The 22,252-nt window shown below is 38.0% G+C and overlaps 1 protein-coding gene across 1 annotated transcript in view; it reads left to right on the forward strand.

Annotated features, from left to right (window-relative positions):
- LOC126176463 (aminopeptidase N-like) overlaps positions 1-22,252 on the forward strand; it is a 201,658-nt gene that overhangs the window by 153,613 nt on the left and 25,793 nt on the right. The window contains exons 15-16 of the mRNA XM_049923619.1: positions 6,034-6,189; positions 20,076-20,154. Coding sequence (XP_049779576.1) covers positions 6,034-6,189; positions 20,076-20,154 — 235 coding nt within the window. The remainder of the gene's footprint in view (positions 1-6,033; positions 6,190-20,075; positions 20,155-22,252) is intronic.

A 22,252-nucleotide genomic window follows, 5' to 3' on the forward strand; every position in this document is an offset into this window, starting at 1 on the left:
GCCACTTTTTGTAGTTGGAAACCTGATTGTTGCACAAGCAATATGTGCAGCTCCCCATCATCATCTTGTGTCCATGCCATGGCACTAAAATCAATAGCTGCAGCTATGGCCTTAATGTGCAGTGATGAATGCTCAATTATGTCCATCACCTCAGTCTGAGAGAGTGCGTCAGCACATATGTTAACTTTGCCTTGCACATATATGATGTTGGTTGCAAACTGCCAATGTAATTAATATGACTTAGTTTTCTTGGTGATGCCTTACTTGGCTTCACTCTGAAGGCATAAATTAATGACATGTGGTCTACAAAGTTACTGGAATTGTGGCCTTCCAAAGAATGCTTGAATTTTTTTACTACAGCATAAGTTGTGTACAGCTCACAATCACATATCGCCCACTCTGTTGTGCAGCTGACAGCTTTTGGTTAAAAAAAGAAAGTGGTTGCCAACTCTGGTTTATTGCCTGCTCCAAATGTGTTAGCAGAAGCATCGACCACTAATGCTAATGGCATGTTTGCCACAGGGTACACTAGTACAACTGCATCCACTATTGCTGTTTTCATTGCATTGAAAGTGGAGTATGCCTCAACATCCATTGAAGTCTATCATTTGTCCTAAATGCACCCTTCCAGAGTACATTCAAAGGTGCTACTATTAATGCATGACGTGACACAAGCTGATGGCAGAAATTTATTACACCAAGATAATGTCACAACTGCCAGATTGTAACTAGTCATGATTACAAATGTATGGTTTCCACCTTGTCTTTCAGTAGCCAGATGCCATGTGCATTCACTACATAGCCAAGAAACTGGACTTTTTTGATGCCAAAAATACTTTTTGATGGGTTCACTATTAGTCCTCGTGAGTGCAAGTGTTCAAACAACTTCATCAAATGCAGACAAAATGAGCCTATTGTTTATATAGCATAATAAAATTCTAGGTCATGTGTTATCTCATCCATGAATCACTAAAAAGTCTGTGATACATTATAGAGCCTAATGCCATTCATGTGAACTCAAATGAACTAAACAGCATGTTGACAGCTGTCTTGGGAATGTCTTCAGGAGTAACCAGAATCTGATAGCATACTTTGACCAAATTAATTATTGAAAATATCGTTTTACCTTGTACCCCAGCAAAGAAATCCTCTGTACGCAGCATGGGATATCTGTCCAGAATGGTTCTTGCATTAGTTGCCAGCAATCACTGGAGGGATGACAACTGTTCTTCTTTTTTGGTACCACATTGTAATTTATCCTGTGCTAAACATCAAGGGCATGCATAAGTTGGTGGGCCTGTGGTAGTGAGGATACAATGAACCACCAAGTATTTGATATGTGCTGATGTTACTGACTGCCTTGTGATCTCTGGGAAATTTTGTAGTAGTCATGTATATTTCATGTCTTCAGCAACCACTCTGACTTGTAGTAACAGTACAGTTCACCTTACCTTGTGCAGTCGTATTTGTTGTTGTGTTGCTTAATCACTGCCAACATAGGTCCAGTACAGACTGTAGAATGCCAGGAAGTTTGCTCCAAGTATTGGGTGTGATACATCAGCCATATTAAACTGCCACTCAAAGATACAATGCAGTCTGAGGTTGGGTAGTAAAGTGACATGTCCATATGTTGTAATCTTTGTATCATTTACAGCATACATGCAAGAACCCATGTGGCTGTGATGTCATAATCTGGTTGCAGGATACACTAATATTTCTTCTCCGGTATCTGTCAGTTACTGCACTTATGTGTAGCAATCTGTAATTAACAAACTTTGTGTGTTGCTGGTAGACATCATTATAACTGCTCCTGTATCAGCATCACAATTCACTTTATATAGTGGCATACACTTCCATGCATCTTCAACAAATTTTCTGTAGTAACATGTACATATGTTGTGTGTCACTGACAAATGACTTCAACTACTTGATCATCGATGTGTGCATTGCCTTTTGTGTGCTTTTTATAGTGCTGCCACATCTACTGTAAGCTCAGCTAGCCAATACTCTAGTAACAACCAAGTCACTAACATTGTGTTTTCATGTGCAGTAGCCCACATCACAACACTTGTCACCTGATACCTTTCCACAATTTGATCAGTTGTTTGTGCTGATGCATTCAAATATCCGGGACATACCATTAAAATCGTCTGTGCATCCACTGGTAGTCAGAAAATCCATATATTGCATAATATATTGTCACTGACAGTATTACTTGCAGAAGTATCCAGGCAACAAAACAGTTGGGACAGAGTTCTGTTGTCTGATTCCTTTGTTTGTAAAAGCTTTTCTGCCTTCAGACTGGGACAGCTGCATAATTAATGCATTCTTTATGGCAGCATATCATTAAGTTTCTGGAGGCATAGCCAGAAGTCTTGAACTTCTGTGGCAAGGTCTACCATTAATACAGCTACCACTTAACTATATTTCATTTCATCTTCCATAATCTGTGCTAAGATGAATTGGCTCTCTAATTGTGCAAGCCAAAGCAAAAGGTTACAGTGCCAAGGAGGCAGTGGTTCGATCACAACCCTGCTGATAACTCCATTACTTGAGGCTGGCTTGATAGGTACTGGTGAGGAATTCATCTTTGTGCTGAATGGAAAACTGATATGGCAGGTGCAGGAATAACAGTCGTAATTTTGATTTGGTGTGGAATGTGAAAGCTGACACGGAAGTACTGCAATGCATGATCATGTCCGGCAGTACTAATTATATGCAGTTAACTCATGAAAACATTTATTTCCACATATAAATTAATTACACAGAAGTAATCAGTCTGCATGACATTAAGTGTCAACAATGCAAAACAAGGAATAACAATATAACCAAAAGAAAGCATAAACACAATGTAGCATGGAACCATGGAACTCTCACCCAGCCTACACCACGTACCATGTAATGTAAATGTGGGAGTCACTATATCATCAGATTTGCTGGTCATTTTATTCTTTAATTTACTGATAGCTATTTGTACTCCTTTCAATGTTAGTGGATGTAGATGCATTGTTATTTCACTTATTAGAATTTCTACCTTTGTGCTTAGATCATATTTGCTTATGATCAGCCTTTGAGCTACATTAAAATAATGACCATTATATATATTGGCCATTAGAAGCAGGTCATCAACAAGTTCATTTCTGTGTTTTATGGTGAATTTATTACTTGCTATACCATGTTTGTTTATAGCATTATTAATAACTTTCCAAATTGATTTTGTTGTCTTGCTCCCCTTTCTGAAGTCTCAGTCATTTATTGCCTTTTTGCTACTAATATAGCTTTCCTCTACCATTCTCTACAGCACTTTCAAAGCAGTATCTTGTTTTGCATATTTGTATGGCATTCAGGGACTTCCTTGTGGCTTTTCAATTGGTATTTTCTGTGACTTGTTAAAAGTATTTTATTGTGCAACACCCACTGTTCTCCTGGAGAAACTCAAAGATCACAGCATCAAAGATCTTGCTGGTAACTGGTTTACATAATGTCTGTCTTTATGGGTGCAGAGAGTAGTATTAAGAAACTCCAGGAATGTACACAATGAAACAGCATCTTCAGAGTACAGGATAATCACTACTTGTGTATCATGGGGATCAATAGTGGCCCACTCTAGTTCTTATTTTATGTTAATGATCTTCCATCATATGCCCAAAAAGCTGAAACATTTATCTTTGCAAACATTATAATCAGGCTTAATGGTGTAGCTTCAACACTTGAAAATGTAAAATATATTTTATTGAAAATCAATGACTGGTTCTCTGCAAATGGGCAGTCACTGAAATTAAATAATACACAATACCAGCACATAAAATTCAACACTGCACAAGGCCTGACCACACCATTAGAAATAATGCATGTGAGAGAATCAATAAATAAAATTGACTATTTTTAATTGTTAAGTGTCAATATTGATAAGAACCTTAACTGGAAGTCATATATTGCAAGTCTAAATTCTGCAACATGTGCATTATGGATATCATCAGAGTTTGGAGCTAACAATATCAAAAAGTGTACTAAGTTTCCTATTTTCACTCAGCAATGTATTTGGCACCATATTCTGTGGCAACTCTCCACTGGTGTAATGGCTATGTACTGAACATAGGTGTGTAGCAAGGAAAATATGCAATGTCACTTCTACAACCTCTTGTAGACAGACAGCTCTTTGGTCAATTGGGTAACTGACAACAGCCTCACAGGATATTTACCCCCTTATGAAGTATGTTTTCAACAAACAATCACAGTTTGAAAACAACAGTTAAGATTCATTTGCAAATATAATACTAGAAGGAAAAATGATTTACACTATCCATCACTCAGTGTTGCAGGGAAAGTAATTGGGGTACTCAGCTATAAAAATATTTGAACACCTACCCATTGATCTAAGGAATTTAATATTTAATAGATGATATTATTAAACTCAACCACAAACAGAAATCAATCTGCTTGACAACTTCTTCTATTCTAAAGAAGAATTTCTTAATGTGTAGTAGTACTGTGTGTATCTGTTTTCATGTAAAAAAAATCCATAACATAAGAAGAAATCATGTGAGTGATCAAAGTTTTGTCATATTTAATGCTGAGAAAGTGTACTATGTTTCTAAAACTGACTCATTCCACAACATAGCAAGAGATCACAATTATGACCTGTGCAAAATGCAAATAACCAACTAACTAACTGCTATGATATTTCACCAGGAGGCCAATTCACACATCAACTCATAATGGATGTTCCTTTCCTACCAAAATGACTGGATTAGCACTGACAGACATAAACATGCTATTTAGCTAACTTTCAATAAAACAAGCTTTCTTTTTATATTACTTGTGACAACATCAGATTCACACAAACATTTGAAGATGGATAAATAAATAAATACTGCAAAAATCCTAGTTTCTGTGCCATGCATGAGAGATAATCTCTTCAGAAATAGTTCTGCCAATTTATGCTTCCACAACTATGTGGCAATAAGCATTTTAAAACTGAAATTTATTGACCAAGTTAACAAGTTTATGAATAAATTGGATATCATTATAAATTTTGGTAAATATTCAGTGTATAAATAATTATTCACAACACTTCAAAGCAATTTCTTGGGGGAGGAGGGATTTTTGTCTGGTACCAAATCTAGATTACTTTAGAACACTGGTAAACATAGATAATGAAGTAAGGAAGCTAGGCTATGCATAACTTGAAAGATCATTTAGTAGTTGGTGGCACACTTATACAGAACTGATATCAATGTACCAGCTGAGGTGGAGATGCATGATCTTTGAATTATAAAATCAAGAGTCACTTGTTTAGCATTTAATTACTACTGCTATTTGATAATGTGAACAGGGCTGAAAAGTCTGAAACAATAGATCAGCACTTATATGTATGGCAATTTTTATAGACTCATTCAGTGTGACATATACATTAATAGTCTTGTAACTGGCCAGCAGATTTTAACATAATTCATTCCAATAAATTCAAAAGACCCACAAGTATAGCTAAACACAATGAAGCAGCTGCTTCCAGAAAAGAGAGAGCCACACTGGTTCCAGATCGAATCCACCTCATGGGTTAATGATAGGACCCAGCCTGTATGTGGTTTTTAGGTTGTTTCCACATCAACCTTGGTAAATACTGGGCTGGTTCCCACATCACATCTCAAGTACATGATTGGCAAATGCGTTGAAAACTGATGTCATGTTTGACCATGTGACTGCACTAGATGCAGACAGAATGAGTACACAGATTCCTCCATAGGGAGCAGCTGGCAGTCTCCTTTGGGAGTGCATAGCCTATAGATGGATATAGCTGGTTTTCCATGAAATTGAAGTATTGCCATACCTGTCCCAACCTGGTTTTGGCTTGATAAAGGGCACTGGGAAGGAAGAAAGAAACTCAAGCAAAGATTGTCCACTCAAGCTACTGCAGGAATTCTGATCTGTATACATATTCCTCTTCTCTCAATATGATGGTAAACTGAAAATATAAAGGCTGTAGTGTAAAGGTTGGCTTCTGTTCTGACACTGACCAAAGTTTCATTGCAGACACCTGCTGCAGATGACTGCGGCTGGCACTCAGGATGGCATCCATCAGAAACACCTACCTATACTATTGGAGGCAGCACTAAGAAAGCATCGTGGAGAATCTGTTGCTGCTGCAATTGAATTCCTCGTTGACAACCCAAAGGTTCTGCTTTCCCGGTGAGTGAAGTCTGTATTCATGTTACTTCATCTAACAAGAGCTCCTGTCTGTTTTCATTATTGGCTCTTGTCCAGTACATAGAAACCTGCATTACTTCTCTCATATATATAACAGAGCATGCCCAACTGCTCTTATTTATACAAGAGCCTATACCAATATGGAAAATAATAATTAAGGGAAAAGGCCATATACTTTTCTTCTTTGATTCAGTTTTTTTCTTGTGTGTCAGTAGAAGTGTTTCGTATGTAGAATGGCAAGAAGTAAACTGTTAATGCCATAAATGATTTAGAACCTACACTGTCCATTTTCATAGAAAGAATGAGTCACTGAAAAGCCTTAATGAAAATTTCTTACAACAACTTTAATTTCTGTATATACTTAGACAGTTGCGAAGCTGTAAAAAAATGTGCTTGGTCACCTACTCATTTAGGACTTGCTGATACATACAGAGGCACAATTTCATCTCATGTCCATTCAAGTTCTCTACAAAAATGATGTGAGTCTCTCTTTAGATAATCATAAATATGAGCTAACCAAAGTTAGACCTTTTTTTGTATTTGAAGAATAATGGCTGTTTTTTCAACAATAGTCTCCTAAATAAAAACCTATTAGGTATGATACACAGGGTGATTATAGTTAAAGTTTAACTTTCAAACCACTGTAGAAATAACACCACTTGTCTGAATGATGTCAAATTGCAATGGAATATGATCGGAGAAGAGGGAAAACATATAGCAAAGAAAAATAAACAGTTACAAAATACATCAATAGATGGTGCTGTAAGCATCATAATTTAATAGTGGTCAACTACAAATGACAAATGAAACATACACACATAGGATGCAAAAAATCATGTTTTAATTGTCTGAGGCCAAAAACTGCATAAGAAGGCACACTCACATCGGTTTTTAATTGTCCTGAGGCCAAAAACCACATAAAAAGCATCAATCAAAATCAAATTGGATTATTAATACCCATGTGACTGGCACAAAACCTGTTCAATATGCTGTCCACCATTTTCTGCAACAAGTTGAAACCAAGAAACAGCATGTCCCACAACTGATCAAAATGTTTATGTGGTCATGTTCAGAATGTGTTGTGGAATGTGTGTCTTCAGTGCAGCTAAGTTAGCAAACAAAACACTGAACACAACATCTTTCAGATAGCACCACAGCCAGAAGTCACACAGATTAAGATCAGGTGATTGGGATGACCAGGCTGTAGGGAAATGGCAGCTGATAATTCTAGCTTTCTGAAATGACGCTTCAGCTCCTGCTTAACTGGATTTGCAATGAGCGGAGGTGCACCATCTTGCATAAAAATGATCCCATCCACAGATTCAGGCTTTCGAAGAGCTGGAATGACATGGTTGTGCAGAAGAGACTCATAGCACTTATCGGTGATGGTACAGGTAACAGGACCAGAAGCATCTGTCTCTTTGAAAAAAATATGGCCCTATGATAAATGATGCTGTAAACTCACACCACACAGTGACCTTTTTGGGATGAAGTGGTAGTGGTTGATTTGCGTGTGGATTTTCTGTTGCCCATATTCAACAATTCTGTGAATTGACATATCCTGTTGGATGGAAGTGGACTTTGCCTGTCCACAAAATCTTCCACAGGCATTGTCCACTTCCATGCTGGCAAGAAATTCTAAAGCAAAGGTCTCTCTTGCTGGCAGATCAACAGGAAGCAACTCATGCACATGGGTAATTTTGAATGGATACCAAATAAGGAAGTTTCTTAGGATTTTATGCACCATGCTCACGGGTATGTCCAATGTTCAGGCAATTGTCCATGCACTACACATTTGCACACCACCACTCGTCTCCTCCTGCATTGCTGTGACCACTGCTTCCACTGATGTCAAATCAATTCATTTCCTCCCTCTGCCAGGTTGCACACCAAAAGAACCTGTCTTTTATAATTCCTGAATCATTTTCTCCGGACCTACAGCAGTGATTTGACTAACACCTTTTTTCAAACCCTTCAGTGTCCAGAACTCCTGCAGAGCGACACATGCACAGTCATCATTCTTTTAATACAGCTTTACAAGCAAAGTATGATCCTACATTGAGACAGTCATGGCGAATGTCATAGGTGTAAAAGGAGGAAAAGTTGTGTACCTGGTGTATTCATACCAACTTCAGCAGTTCGTGCACATGACAGGCATTTTCATTTATGTATTCTGACATATGCAGTGCCATCTATTGATCAATTTTTACACTATTATTTTTTCTTCTGCCATACATTCCCCCCCCCCCCCCCATCTCTAATAATATTCCATTGCAATTTGAGATGATTCTGACCAATGGTGTTATCTATAGCATTTTGAAAGTTTAACTTTAATTATAATCACCTTGTATTTATAAAAGAAACATATAAGCTGTAATGTGAATATTTAAATGGTTTTCAACTTGAGCAGTTTACTCCCCATTTCCAAAATGTACAAGAGAAGAGGGCAGGGAGTTGCCAAGGAAATGGATAATGCTGTTTGAGGGTAATTCTGGATGTTTCAATTACAGAATATGCACTACTGTTCTAACATTTCACCATGTGACCAACACTTTGGTGAACTGAAGTTTTCTAAAGGTGAGCGACACTTGAGCTAGTGGGGACTAGCCCCAGTTTATCTACATGAAAAATATACAGGGTGACCTACAAGTCCATTAAAATTTGAAAACGCACTAATTTGTAGAATAATGTAAGTAGAGAGGAAAACTTGAAACACATGCTTGAAATGACATGGAGTTTTTCAAAAACTGGCCAACAGAAGGACTGGGCAGCAAAATGTCAGTGACACCACATGAGAATTTTGTGTAAATTCAGCCGTAGCAAGAGAGGAAGTTGGACACACCAGCAATAATGGCATGTTGACTTGACCAGAAAAAGCACTGTTAGTGAGGCTTTGCACCTGGATCTTCCACAGGAATATGATCCTGTGGCAAGGTGTTAGGACTGGGAGTGGCACAGGATGGCCTAAGATGTTATGGAGGTTGTGTGGGTGACAGAACACCACTTTAGGAGGGGTGGAAAGGGCCTCAGATGTCCCTCATTTCAAGGCATGACAATAGATAATCAAAGCCCTGACAAAGAAAATGATTCAACTGTTCCAGTCTGGAATGGTACTGGGTGACAAAGGGTGCACTCCATTGTAGCATGGAAATTTTGTTTGCAGGCTAGGTCTGAGGGTAGTGCCTTCTACGAAGGCCTTTGTGAGACCTTCCACATACAGGACAAGGAAGTGCTCATCACTGCAGATATGACATCTCCGGTTAGCCAGGTTGTATGAGAGGGATATTTTGGTGTGGAAGGGATGGCAGCTGTCAAAATGCAGCTACTGTTGGTGGTTGGTCAGTTTAATACGGACAGAGGTGTGGATGGAGCTATAAGAGAGGAGGAGTCAATGTCCAGGAAGGTGGCACACTCAGTTAAAGAGGACCAGGTGGGGCAGAAAAGAGAGGTCTTGAGATTGTGAAAGAACGAGAAAAGGTTGTCTTGGCCTTGAGTCCATATCATCAAGATATCATCAATGGACCTGAACAATGCCAAGGGTTTGGGCTTTTGGGAGGCTAGGAAGGTTTCTTCCAGGTGACCCATAAACAGGTTGGCATAGGAGGATGCCATGTGGGTGCCCGTGATTGTACCTTCCCTTCAAAGTAGTAGTACTTGTATGTTAGGATACAATTAGTAAAATCAAACAATGGAAAATCCAGGATGAAATGTAACAATATAATGAAAAGGATAGTTGCTACTCACCATATAGCAGAGATGCTGAGTCGCAGAAAGGCATAACAAAAAGAGGTTGGAAAGTTAGCTTTTTGCCAACAAGGCTTTTGTCAAAAGCAGACAACATAATCTCACACTCATGCAAATCCAACTCACACACACATGTGCATTTGCATGAGTGTGTGCATGTGTGTATGTTGTCTACTTTCTAACAGTCTTTTTGTAGTGCCTTTCTGCAAAATCAGCATCTCTGATATAATTAGTAAGGTGTATTAGGAATGAGGTAATGGCTCTGGAATCTGGAAGGAGTTGGGAAAGGTAGTGTTCAGTAGTGGCAAGACCACAGGCATTAGCGATGTTGATTTATAGGGAAGTGGAACCAGCAGTGGTGGGCAGAGATACAGGAAGTAAAGAGGTGGGGATGGTGGAAAGTCAGTGAAAGAAGTCATCAGTATCTTTGATGTGAGAGGCTACATTTTGGGCAATTGGTTTCAGGTGTTGGTCAATGAGGGCCAAAATTCTTTCAGCAAGAGCACAATAACCAGCTACATTGGGGCATCCAGAATTGTTGGGCTTGTTGATTTTGGAGAGCATATAGAAGGTGGGTGTATGGGGTATCTTAGTGATGCAGTGGAAAATGTTTTCAGGGGAGAGGTTCTGGAAAGAACTTCAGCCTGTAAGCAGAGAGTGGAGGTTATGTCTGACTTCTGGGATGGGATCACTTTGGCAGAGTTTATAAGTGGAGAAGTCAGACAATTGGCAGAGGCCTACCATGTAGTCTCTGCAATTCATAATGACAGTGGTCGAACCTTTGCCTGCAGGTAGGATAATTAGATCATGATTTGTTTTGAGGCTGTGTATGGAGGCCTTTTCTTCTACATAAAGGTTGGTTTTCCTAGGAAGGGACTTGGTGAAGGATGGTGAGAATGCATTGAAGATAAGGAATTCCCGGGAGGTGACCAGGGCTGGTTAGATGGGAGGCAGCGGGGAGGATCATGGTTGAATGGTGATACAAACTGAAAGAGGAAGGATTCAGTGTTGGCAATGCGTTGGCTTTGGTTGCAGGGACTGCAGGCAAAGAAATGTTTACATTGCAGGCATCGGGAAAATCAGAGTAGATCTCCAAGTCCAACATGATTAAATTTGGTTGGAAGGCTGAAGGTGAGGCCTTTGGATAAGACTGACACTTCTTTGGAGCTCAAGATTCTGGTATTGTTTTAGTGGAGTATTGGTAGAGAGTTTTGGGGCATGTGGGAAGTTGAAGCAGACTGGGTGTTATGAGGAGCAGATGTGAAGGAACACTGTGCTTAGGATAGGCATTGGATAGTGGTGCTCCAAGGCAGCAGTAGGACGTCAGCAGGTTGGATAACTTACAGAGGTTGTGTCTGGAATGCTCTTCCAGGTGCTGGGATGCAAGGGATTTAATTTCAGAGATGTGATGTATGTACTAGGGATTTCACAGTAGTAATATCTTGCAGAAGTAGCAGGGGTGGTCTTGGGATGCCTGTACAATGGAGATGCATTTTGTAGTACCAGGTTTGTGAGGGACAGGACTAACATAATCTGAAATGTGGACATCATTGTGTATGGAGGGGTGGAATCCAGAGAAAGGAATTTTTATGGTTAGGCTTTGTGGAAGGAGGGGAGAGAGGTTGTTCCATGGTTTAGGCAGCATTTAAGGAACAGGATGTAGGACTGGGTTTTCTGGTGCAATTGTTGCAAAGACTTTTATGTTGATATGACTGCCAGCCAGATTTCCACCAGGATGAATGGCTACCATCAAACAATGGCCAAGAGCAAAGTGGATCACCCTTCGGCACAACATGCAAACATGCTTGATTTCTGTGGCTGTTCCACAACCAGGGCCATTTTGATTCTCCCCTCCACCACCAGATTTTATGAACTATGAATGTGGGAGTTATCCTTGCAACAAAGCCTCTGCTCCTGAGATCATCTCACCCTTAACCTATGGTAACCCACCGTCCCATATGCTTTGCTATACAGTTTCTGCCCTCTCTGTACTGTCACTTGCTCCCAGTTCATGTCTAATCACCCTCATTGTGCTTTGCTTTCTGACAATGGACACACCAATTCTTTCTGCTTCACTGCTCCTCTCCTTCCCTCCCCCCTCCCTTCCCTTTCATCCCCACAACCTCCTGACACTTCACCTGGCAACTTTCCCCTGCAATCGTCCAGTCCCTGCACGCTCCACCACAGAGCACCAACTTCTCTCCCCCATCCATAGCCTACTATCCCTCCTGCTTCCTCACTCCACTCCAGATCGCTACTCACATGACAGTCACATTCTAAGCTATAACTTGTTAACAGTCTTTCTGTTGTGTCATTCTGCAACTCAACAGGTCATCTATACAGTGAGTAGCAATCTATCCTTTTAATAATATTGTTGCTTCTATTTATTTTTATTTTTCCTCTGTGGAATCATGTTTTCTGGATTTTGTCTCTAGAATGGTTTCATGATAAACAGCAAAACCTTGTATCTCAAAAATATTCATTTTACAGAACACTAAAAACTTTCTACATACAATTTTTCATTGAAACAAATCATGCTAATGTAAAGAGATATTGAATCATAAACTAAAGTAACAGTATCTGCTGCATGTATTTTATGTTATTTATAACCTCATTTAGTAAGACACAAGATTTTGCAACAAAATATTCTTATTATACAACAAGTTACAAGTTTTTGCAGTCAAATGGTTTTTAATCTTACTAACAGAATTGAGTGTACAAAAACATAAAACAAATTTAATTTGAATTGAAAGCATTTTCATACAAAAATAAAAGTTTTGGAAAAGTTCTTTTGCCTTTTTCCCACAGTTTGTTCCACATTATTTGCAAAGGAGATCTTCATAAAAAGGATGATAATTTCTTGGAAAAACTGATATTAGAGACTTTAAATCATGATACCTTTGCAGAGAAACTGCAACTGGTCTGTGTACAGATTTTTTGATATTCCTGATAACTGTAATGAGATATCTTGGAAACCATTTCCAATTCTCTTCAGACTCAAGTTTATATTCAATATTCAAAGATGGATTATACCATACACATGGATTGCCTACTTTATTCCCAGGATGAACTGATTTATTGTACAGAACTTCAGAGAAGTCTTTAAAAAGTTTTTGAGATACATACTTGTTGTTTGTACTGGGCCTGTTTGCCACATCTTGCTTCCTTTGTCACATCAGCATAAGTAGCCAGGGGAGAGAGCACTTTTCTCTTTCTGAGATTGACCGTGGTATGCCCACTATCACATTCCGTTAAGATGTGTCCTTTAAGCAAATACAGAGTGGCTCAAATAAAAGAGGGCCCATGTCTTATAAACAACATACAGTCAATTCACTTGTTTACTGTAAATACAGAATACAGAGTAGTAAATTGTTATTATGAAAAACAACATACTGAACTATCACTAGGTCAATAGTTCACAAGTGGTGGTGAAAAGGTTCACCATAAGCTTTGATACACAACTCAGCACATCTCAACACCTTTCTGGAAAGTTTTGTCAATTCATTTAGTGTGATTTCCTCAAATGCATTGTGAATGTTTGTTTTCAATTCATTAATTGTGTACGGGTTGTTACTGTAGACTTTACCCTTTAAAGTACCCCACAAATAAAAATTAGTTGTAGCCAGATCGGGTGATCTGAGAGGTCATAAGCTGTGGGAATTGTAGGTACACAGATGGGTGATGTAAGAGGTCATAAGCTCCTCCAAATGCTTCATGGATATGTGACACTGAAAACTGTCAAGAATGCATCCTAGCACCATCTTGATAATAAATTAAAAAATAAAAAAATAAAAATAAAACTAAAAAAAAATTGCATATTCTCATTCTTCTTCCATTTACTGCACTATGAATAGTTGCAAGAATTCCATTAAATATACTTGAGGGTTCATGGTGTTCTTAAAAAAAATGGGACCTATAATCCATTGGCCTGAAACTGCACACCAAATACCTACACAGAGGCACCTAAAATTTTCCCTGAGATTGTCTGTTGACAAAAGCATGTATTTTTAGAGTTCAGGTACCCACTAAGGTGAAAATATGCTTCGTCCAAGGTGAAGTAGAAATTTCAATCGAGATTACCATCAGTGACATGCCCAAGTAACCATTAGCAATAGTGTTGTTGTTTTGAGTAATCCGTAGGTTTTTATGCTTGCATCACTCTTACTTGTATGCTCACATACACAACAGCTTCAAAATATTCTGGCAAGACATACATTTAGTGTTGAGTTTTGAGGAGAGATGTCGAGTTGATTTTCACAGACTTCTTACAATGGTCTTGTTAACATGTTCAATATTTTCTGGCAAACAAACTTCCTTTGCACAGTTGTTTGGTGATAGAGACTGAAACTGTTACTCTAAATTTAGTTAACAATTTCTGTACAACATTTTTGCAGGAGCCGCTGTCTCTGGATATTTTATTGTGGATCTTTCACTTAACATTTTAAATGATTTACATCCAAAACAAATTTCAACAAGGAACATTCTTTGTTCGATTGAAAAAACCATTCTGCAGAACTGTATTCACAACAAGCTTCAGACTGACTACTGACAACACAGCACTGATCACCACTTGACATCATATGACATCACATGGCCCTGCTTGAGTGCCACCCTAGCAATAAGAAATAACAACACTCAGATAGCTTCAAATATCACTGTCTTTTATTTCTGTGTCTAAGAGTCTGTAATGAAAGTGGCAAAATCATTTGTGTCTGATCCTCCTCACCCTCCATGCCAAATAACACATACGACTGTGAAAGTGTGACATGCTAGCTTCTATTTAACATAACAAGTGCTGGCCTAGGCTGCAGATACTATAGTTAAGTCAGCGTAAGACGATCCCTGGTGACTGGCAGCACTGTTGTCAGCTTTCAACTGCGAAGTGCAGATGATTCTAGGCAATACAGTAGCCTTCTATGGCACTTTGTAAACACTGAGGCATTGCCATAGAGACATTTACAAATTCATGTTATGTGATTGGTTGAGGCAGACATATGAGGCAGCCATGCACAGCCAAAAGTGACTATCAGGCATCTACTTACACTGAATTGACTATAACACGTGTACATCCATGGTAAATATACAAGTTTCTGCTTCAGCTGCTATTTTACATTTGACTTCTCCTGTCTTGCCCTCTCTTTCTTCATCTGGTGAGCATGTCCAGTAATTTAATAGATAATATATTTAAGATAAGGATACACACAATGATTTTACTGTCAAGTGTTATAAATGACCCCTCTGATCACGATGGACAGTTATTCGTCATAAAGCAAAAGTACAGGGAAAAGTACATTTTTGCTAATGACATGAAGCTAATGGCATGAAGCATATGTGTCAAGGAAAATGTAATTCCATCAGATCAAAAGTAAATTTTATGTGGAAAGATATGAGGATTATAAACTGACACAGCATGGAAAACTTTAATCATCAATACAGCTTGAGGAATGGTCTTCTGAATATGCTGCTGCCAATGTCAACTCAAATTTTAACATATTTGTCAGTGAGGTTACATATCTGTCTGAAGAAACATTCCCTAAAAAGTCAGCAAGAAAAAAAACCTTTTAAATCATGTTACATATCTTAGATTACTAAGGGCATCAAAATTTCTTATAGAAAGAAAAGAACATTTTTTTAACAGTAACAGAAGAAATAGGATCACAAGACTCCACAAATCAAGCTATGAATTTTCTGTAAGCTAGTATACCTACCACAGTACAACAGATCCAGGTAACAACAGTCATGATACCGGAAATTCAAAGGGTCATTAAATCTCTGAAGTGTAAAAACGCTACTGGAGTTGACAACATACCTAGTGAATCATCAAAATACTCCTGCTGCCCTGTAAGTAATATATAGGATTCAAAATAAGTTGAGTTGTGAGCATAAAAAGGGCTATTATGAAATAAAAGTGTTACCTAGACAAACTTGGAATTTATTCTCAATAATGGGGTAATTGAGAGCTCGCACTGGAGTACAAGGGAGGGGGGATTGGGGGAGGAGCAGAAGTTATAAGGTGACTGCCAGTCTAGTATTTGGGACTAACTAAAGGAACGGGAAGCAGAAGAGTTGGCAGTTCACATCGATACAGTTGGTAGCCATTGTGGCAAGTAGTGACAAAGGCAGACAGCACTATGCTGTATGTTCTGAAGTCTGGAGCCTAGGGCAAGTCATCTCCTCTGGTGGAAGTCTGGATTACAAGAGAAAAAAATCAGTAAGTATTCGAGAATGAGATTTTCACTCTGCAGCGGAATGTGCACTGATATCAAACTTCCTGGCAGATTAAAACTATGTGCCAGACTGAGACTCAAACTCAGGACCTTTGCCTTTCGTGGGAAAGTTCTCTACCAACTGAGCTACCCAAGCATGACACCCGCCCCATCCTCACAGCTTTACTTCTGTCAGTACCTCCAAAGCAAAGGTCCCGAGTTCGAGTCTAGTCTCGGTCCGGCATACAGTTTTAATCTGCCAGGAAGTTTCATATCAGCACACACTCCGCTGCAGAGTGAAAATCTCATTCTGGAAACATCCCCCAGGCTGTGGCTAAGCCATGTCTCCGCAATATGCTTTCTTTCAGGAGTGCTAGTTCTGCAAGGTTTGCAGGAGAGCTTCTGTAAAGTTTGGAAGGTAGGAGATGAGGTACTGGCAGAAGTAAAGGTGTGAGGATGGGGCATGAGTTGTGCTTGGGTAGCTCAGTCGGTAGAACACATGCCCTCGAAAGGCAAAGGTCCCGAGTTTGAGTCTCAGTCCAGCACACAGTTTTAATCTGCCAGGAAGTTTCATATCAGCACACACTCTGCTGCAGAGTGAAAAACTCATTCTGGAAACATCCCCCAGGCTGTGGCTAAGCCATGTCTCCGCAATATCCTTTCTTTCATAAGTGCTAGTTCTGCAAGGTTCCCAGGAGAGCTTCTGTAAAGTTTGGAAGGTAGGAGATGAGGTACTGGCAGAAGTAAAGCTGTGAGGATGGGGCAGGAGTCATGCTTGGGTAGCTCAGTTGGTAGGGCACTTGCCCGCGAAAGGCAAAGGTCCCGAGTTTGAGTCTTGGTCCCGCACACAGTTTTAATCTGCCAGGAAGTTTCATCATTAAGTATTCCTTGGCCAGCTGGAACCTTGCATAGTGGAATTCTTTGCCATATTTTCAGTGCATCACTTAAGTAAGGAATAGTTCCTGGAAGATTTAAGTATGCAGCTGTATAACTGCTGTGTAAGAGAAAAGAAAAGGCAAATATTGCTATCTGCCAGCCTCACTACTGACAAGTTTTTTTGTTTGTTAGCAACTTTATTGAGCATAAGATCATCAACAAAAATTAGTTTGGGTTTCAGAAGTGTTATCAACAGACAATACAATATTTGCATTTGCTGCCGATGTTTTGGAATCCGTCAACAACAAAATTAAATTGGTTGGAATACTTTGTGACCTAGCAGAAGGTTTCGGTCACCAAATACTTTTACACAAAGCTCCATACCTGTGCAGCTAGGAATTGACTTGATCTGTACCTTTTCAACAGAAAGCAGACAGTTGTACTGGACAGTCAAGAAGGTGTCTCAACATCATCAGGATGGGTTACCAAGACACGGAGCATTTCGTGGCACAGTTCTAGGCCCCATACTTTTGACTGTTTTTATTAATGATTTATGTCTTTGCACAGAATATTGTAAATTCAACATTTTTGCCAATGACACAATGCTATTTATTGATACTTCATTAGACAAACTTGAGGTGTCAGCTAATGAGGTTTTTAGTGATATAGTGAACTGGTTTAACATAGATGGTCTTTCTGTTAATTACAGTAAAACAAACTATATTCAGTTTCACACAATCTCTAAAGATGAAGAGATAGGAGAAAAATGAGGTAACCAGCTAGCTTCAAAATACCTGAGCTTCATACTCACAGCAAACTAAACTGATCAAACCACATCCTCAACCACATCCTCGATCTGTGCAAAAGACTGAGTTCTGCAACTTATGTTTTATGCGTTGTTTGCTGTTGGAGAAATATGAAAACCATTCAAGCAGCTTACTGTGGTTATTTTCATGCTGTTGTGGCTTGTGGTGTCATACTTTGGGGAAACCAGCCACTAGCACAGAAAAGAGACATAAGAATCACAAGTGGCGTACAGTCTTAGAGCCACATGAAGAAACTGTTTAAAGGAACTTGAAGTCCTTACATCCACTGCACAACGGTGGTTCTCCTGATGAGTTTCATAAAGGAAAAAGCCCCTTTTTAAGTCTAATAGTGTCTAACTTAATCAGGATATTAGTAGAAAAGATGATATCCACTATGAGCCTGCAAACCTGAGTATGTACAGAAGGGGTCCATTTTAGTGGCTGTAATGTTTTTAATGCCCTCTCTTCATAAATTAAATGCTTAACTGATAATGAACTTTTGTTTAAGAAAATACTTGTAGCAGTTCCTAGTGCAAGAATCATTTTATGCTATAGAAGAGCTCCTGAACCACAATGTATAGTGTCAATGTCCCTGCAACACTCAGATACATTTCCAGATCATTTATTGTGTTCATTTCTATCTATTATTAAAACATACTTATTTTTCTGTAATAGACAAATTTTCTGTAATACTTATTTGTCTGTAAAATGCATTTTTCTGTGTTGGAACTTAAGCTGTAGATACTTCAGTATGAAATTGATTAGAACTATTTATATAATACCATAGAATGTAACAAAAACAAACTTGGAAAACTGATATGTTTCACATCCTATCATATATTTACAACATCAGTCACTAGATCACAAAACAAATCAATAAATAATAAATAAATTGCACTGACTCTGTAAAGTTTATTAAACAGATCTCAATTATTTCTTTGGATAGAATAAAGCAATGTTATGTTCTTTTATTTCTTTTTCAAATGAATCTTCTCCAACAACTGACTCAATATTATGACTGATGAAACCACTTTTGAATGCTCTGCAAAATTCCCTAAATGACAAAGAATGTGGCCCCAAATAATACTTGAAATTATATGCTCAGGAATAATAAATGAGATGACAATTTGGGAATTTTATGTAAAATTTTATGAACATTTTTTTCAGTGCATTATTTTATTCTTCCCATTCCCTTTGTGTTTTGAAACAATCATTCTCTTTACTCCATTTAACCCATCTGCTGACTGAACATGTACCTACTCCTAAAACTGAAAAGAACATTTCTTGACCCACATGTAACACATCATCTTGCATTCTCAGTCTTTCGTAGTGGCATGCTTCATTTGAGACATTATCTTATAAATTATACTGAAGACTATATTTTCTTCTTGATTCTTCTACTTTGATTTTTTATTTAATTTATTTCCTGTGAACTGTGATAGCAAAATACATTTTCCATTGTTCCCAATTCATATTTGACCAGAATGTCTGAAATATTTGACTATAGTTCTCCTCAGATATTGAAGAACATATTCACTTGTTTTCTGATTTGCAACAGTATTTCGATGAGCGCTGACAGCCCATTTTTCCATAGTTTCTCATTATTTCAATTTGTTCTCCTTTTTTCTTTCTCATGGTACTTTTTTGTTTGCCTTTCATTATCAACAAAATTAGTTTAATTTCTTTTCCATACAGAAGTGTGCAGTTTACATTCTGGGAAACCCTTTCTTTTTATTTCATTATATTCATTTATACAGTAATGTCTTGCTTCACAGCAACATTCATGATGTTTAATTGTTTGGTTTGGCTTTTTCTATGATTCTGATTACCTAATACCACTGCATTTTCAGCAGCTGAAACAGATTACATATGGTCTTTTTTCTGTTTTCTGGTTTCTTACACCCTATTCTCTCTCTCTCTCTCCCCCTCCCCCCTCATTTTTTTCTTTTTTCCTTTTTTTTGCACCAACTTCCTTCCCCCAGTTTCTTCTTAACTAATTAACTAATCACTTCAATAATTAAGAATTTATTGGATATTGATCACAATGGTATAACACTGTTAAATTATACAATAATATTATAAATATTATCAACGAACTCTAAATAATTATTACATTGGCACAACAATGAAAAAAGTAAACAGGCATAACAATGAAGAAAGTATACACTGCATGTTCAAGTTCATTAGGCACCAGACTGACAGAAGGAATTATTGAGCCTGATCTTTCTCTGTGCAGATACATTGACAAGAAGACAATCAGGAAGCTGCTCACAGACATCATCCGTACAACTTGTGACCAACACCTACTTGATAAAGTAAGTGCAAAAACAATAATATCTCATTCAAAAAGTAGTCACTGACTATACTAATGGTATGCTTTGTTTTGTCATAGAAGCCACCTAACAACTAATGCATAATGTCTGTAGTACAATGATTTCACTAAAGGGGAATGCACAGTATGATGTTGCAATTTATACTCTGGTGATAAAAGCTGTGTCTAGGTCTCAGTTGCTGCAATAGGAATGACTGACTTTGGACAGGAGTAGCCTCTGAACATGAAATTAGAGCAGGTGTATCTGCAAGGTACTTTAGAGTGATGCAGAAAGTGTGACATACCTAAACTTTATAAAATGTGATATGCTGACCACATACAGAAGGGTACCTGCAATAGTGAAAAATACTTAAGTTTAACAAAAGTATGTCACATCATATGTAATGCAAGTTTAGAAATAAGTGTTCAGCCACCAAATAGTTTTCAAATAAACACTTACATTTTCCTTTTTAGTTCAGACTCAACTATGAAGCTCAATGGAAGTTATCAAGTTATGATATGATCTCATATCTGCTACTGGAACATTCTGAAATATAAATGGGCTCTCACCAGCAAAGTATAAAATTTCCTCCATATAAAACCACAGAGGAAGACCACTGAAATTATGGTCAAAATGTCAGTTTTCCTCATTTAGTGATAGTTATTTTACTGCATGATATGGCTCCACATTCAGAAAACTTTGTGCTCACTTACTCCGGTCATGGAAGCCTATGAACTTACAAAGAGTAATGGAGGTCATTTTTTGTGTAGTATCTCAAGTACAAACTGTGTTATTTCTTTTGAACTGTGATAAGTTATTTGTAACAAATTTCAATGGTCTGTAAGTATTGTGAAATTGTAGTTAAAATGACTATTTAAAAGGGTATCTATCATAAGATTCCACTTGAGCAAGCAGTACAAAATTTCCTTCTAAATTATTATTTTCTATTATATTAACAAAATGCTTTAGTGACTGAACAGCATGTGAGTATTTTGTATCTACTTCCATGGAAGCTGAATGCCCAACAGAGGGAATTGATGATGGCCGTTAGTGGGCGTAGGTTGTGATCTGGATTCTCTCTCTCTCTTTGCTCTTGGCCTGTTGACACCATTGTGGCAAAGTTTTACGTTTTGTACCTTACTTATGTGTAGCTCACTTTAGGCTTGCTTTGTCTGTTTCCCATCCACCATCAGTAAGACACTGTTAGCTGAACTACTATTTGGAGTCATGTTGTCTTCCGTAGGCAGCTCTTCCACCTTGTGGCTTCACCCATTCCTCTCCTGGGCTCTGATACGTTGCTACTTGTAGATACAACAAGTATTTTGGTACATGTATCACAATGCATTTAAAAACCTTGTATTCACCTACTGAGGCCACTATAATCCTCAAACATGAAAATTTGTATGTTAAAGTTAGCTATAACAGGCAGACATACAGTTGTGTTGCTATTATCTTCTACATCAGTGGTCAAAGTGGTGGACTGCTCGTGCTATTATGAAAATTTCTTGATTATGCTATAAAAATAGTGTGATTGTTTCAACTTGGTAACAACTTTGTTTATAATATAATATAAACAGGGAAAAAATCTACTCACCATTTAGTGGCACATATAAAAGATACAAGATATGGAAATGAACAAGCTTTTGAAGCCAGTGACCCCTTCTTCTGTCAGCAGGACTGAAATGTAAGAAAGAGGGATGAAGGAAAAAAGCTTGTGGAGTTTCCAAACTGGGGAGTGTCCCAGAAAATTGGTCTAGAACCCCAGGTCATCTATTCATATTATATTTTAAAACACTAATTATTTTCATTTATATAACTAGTGCATTTGAGATTTATGATTTTACTTTAGATTGTGTTTGTAAATAATATATATCTACACAAGTTTCAAAATGAATATATATGTATTAAGGCTTTGTAGCGTTTATTACATTCAACCTACAATTATAAATAATACATCAAATGAAAGAGCAATCCAAACAGTTTTGTTTGTATACTTGTGCACAAGGGGAAAGAGAATGGAATGACCAAGGGTAACTGAAGAACATTTTGAAGGCGTGAGAGTCTTTCACGTGTAGCCCCAAGAAATCAATTCATAAGGGTA

The sequence above is a fragment of the Schistocerca cancellata genome, chromosome 3 (assembly GCF_023864275.1).
Source record: "Schistocerca cancellata isolate TAMUIC-IGC-003103 chromosome 3, iqSchCanc2.1, whole genome shotgun sequence".
Lineage (NCBI taxonomy): Eukaryota > Metazoa > Arthropoda > Insecta > Orthoptera > Acrididae > Schistocerca > Schistocerca cancellata.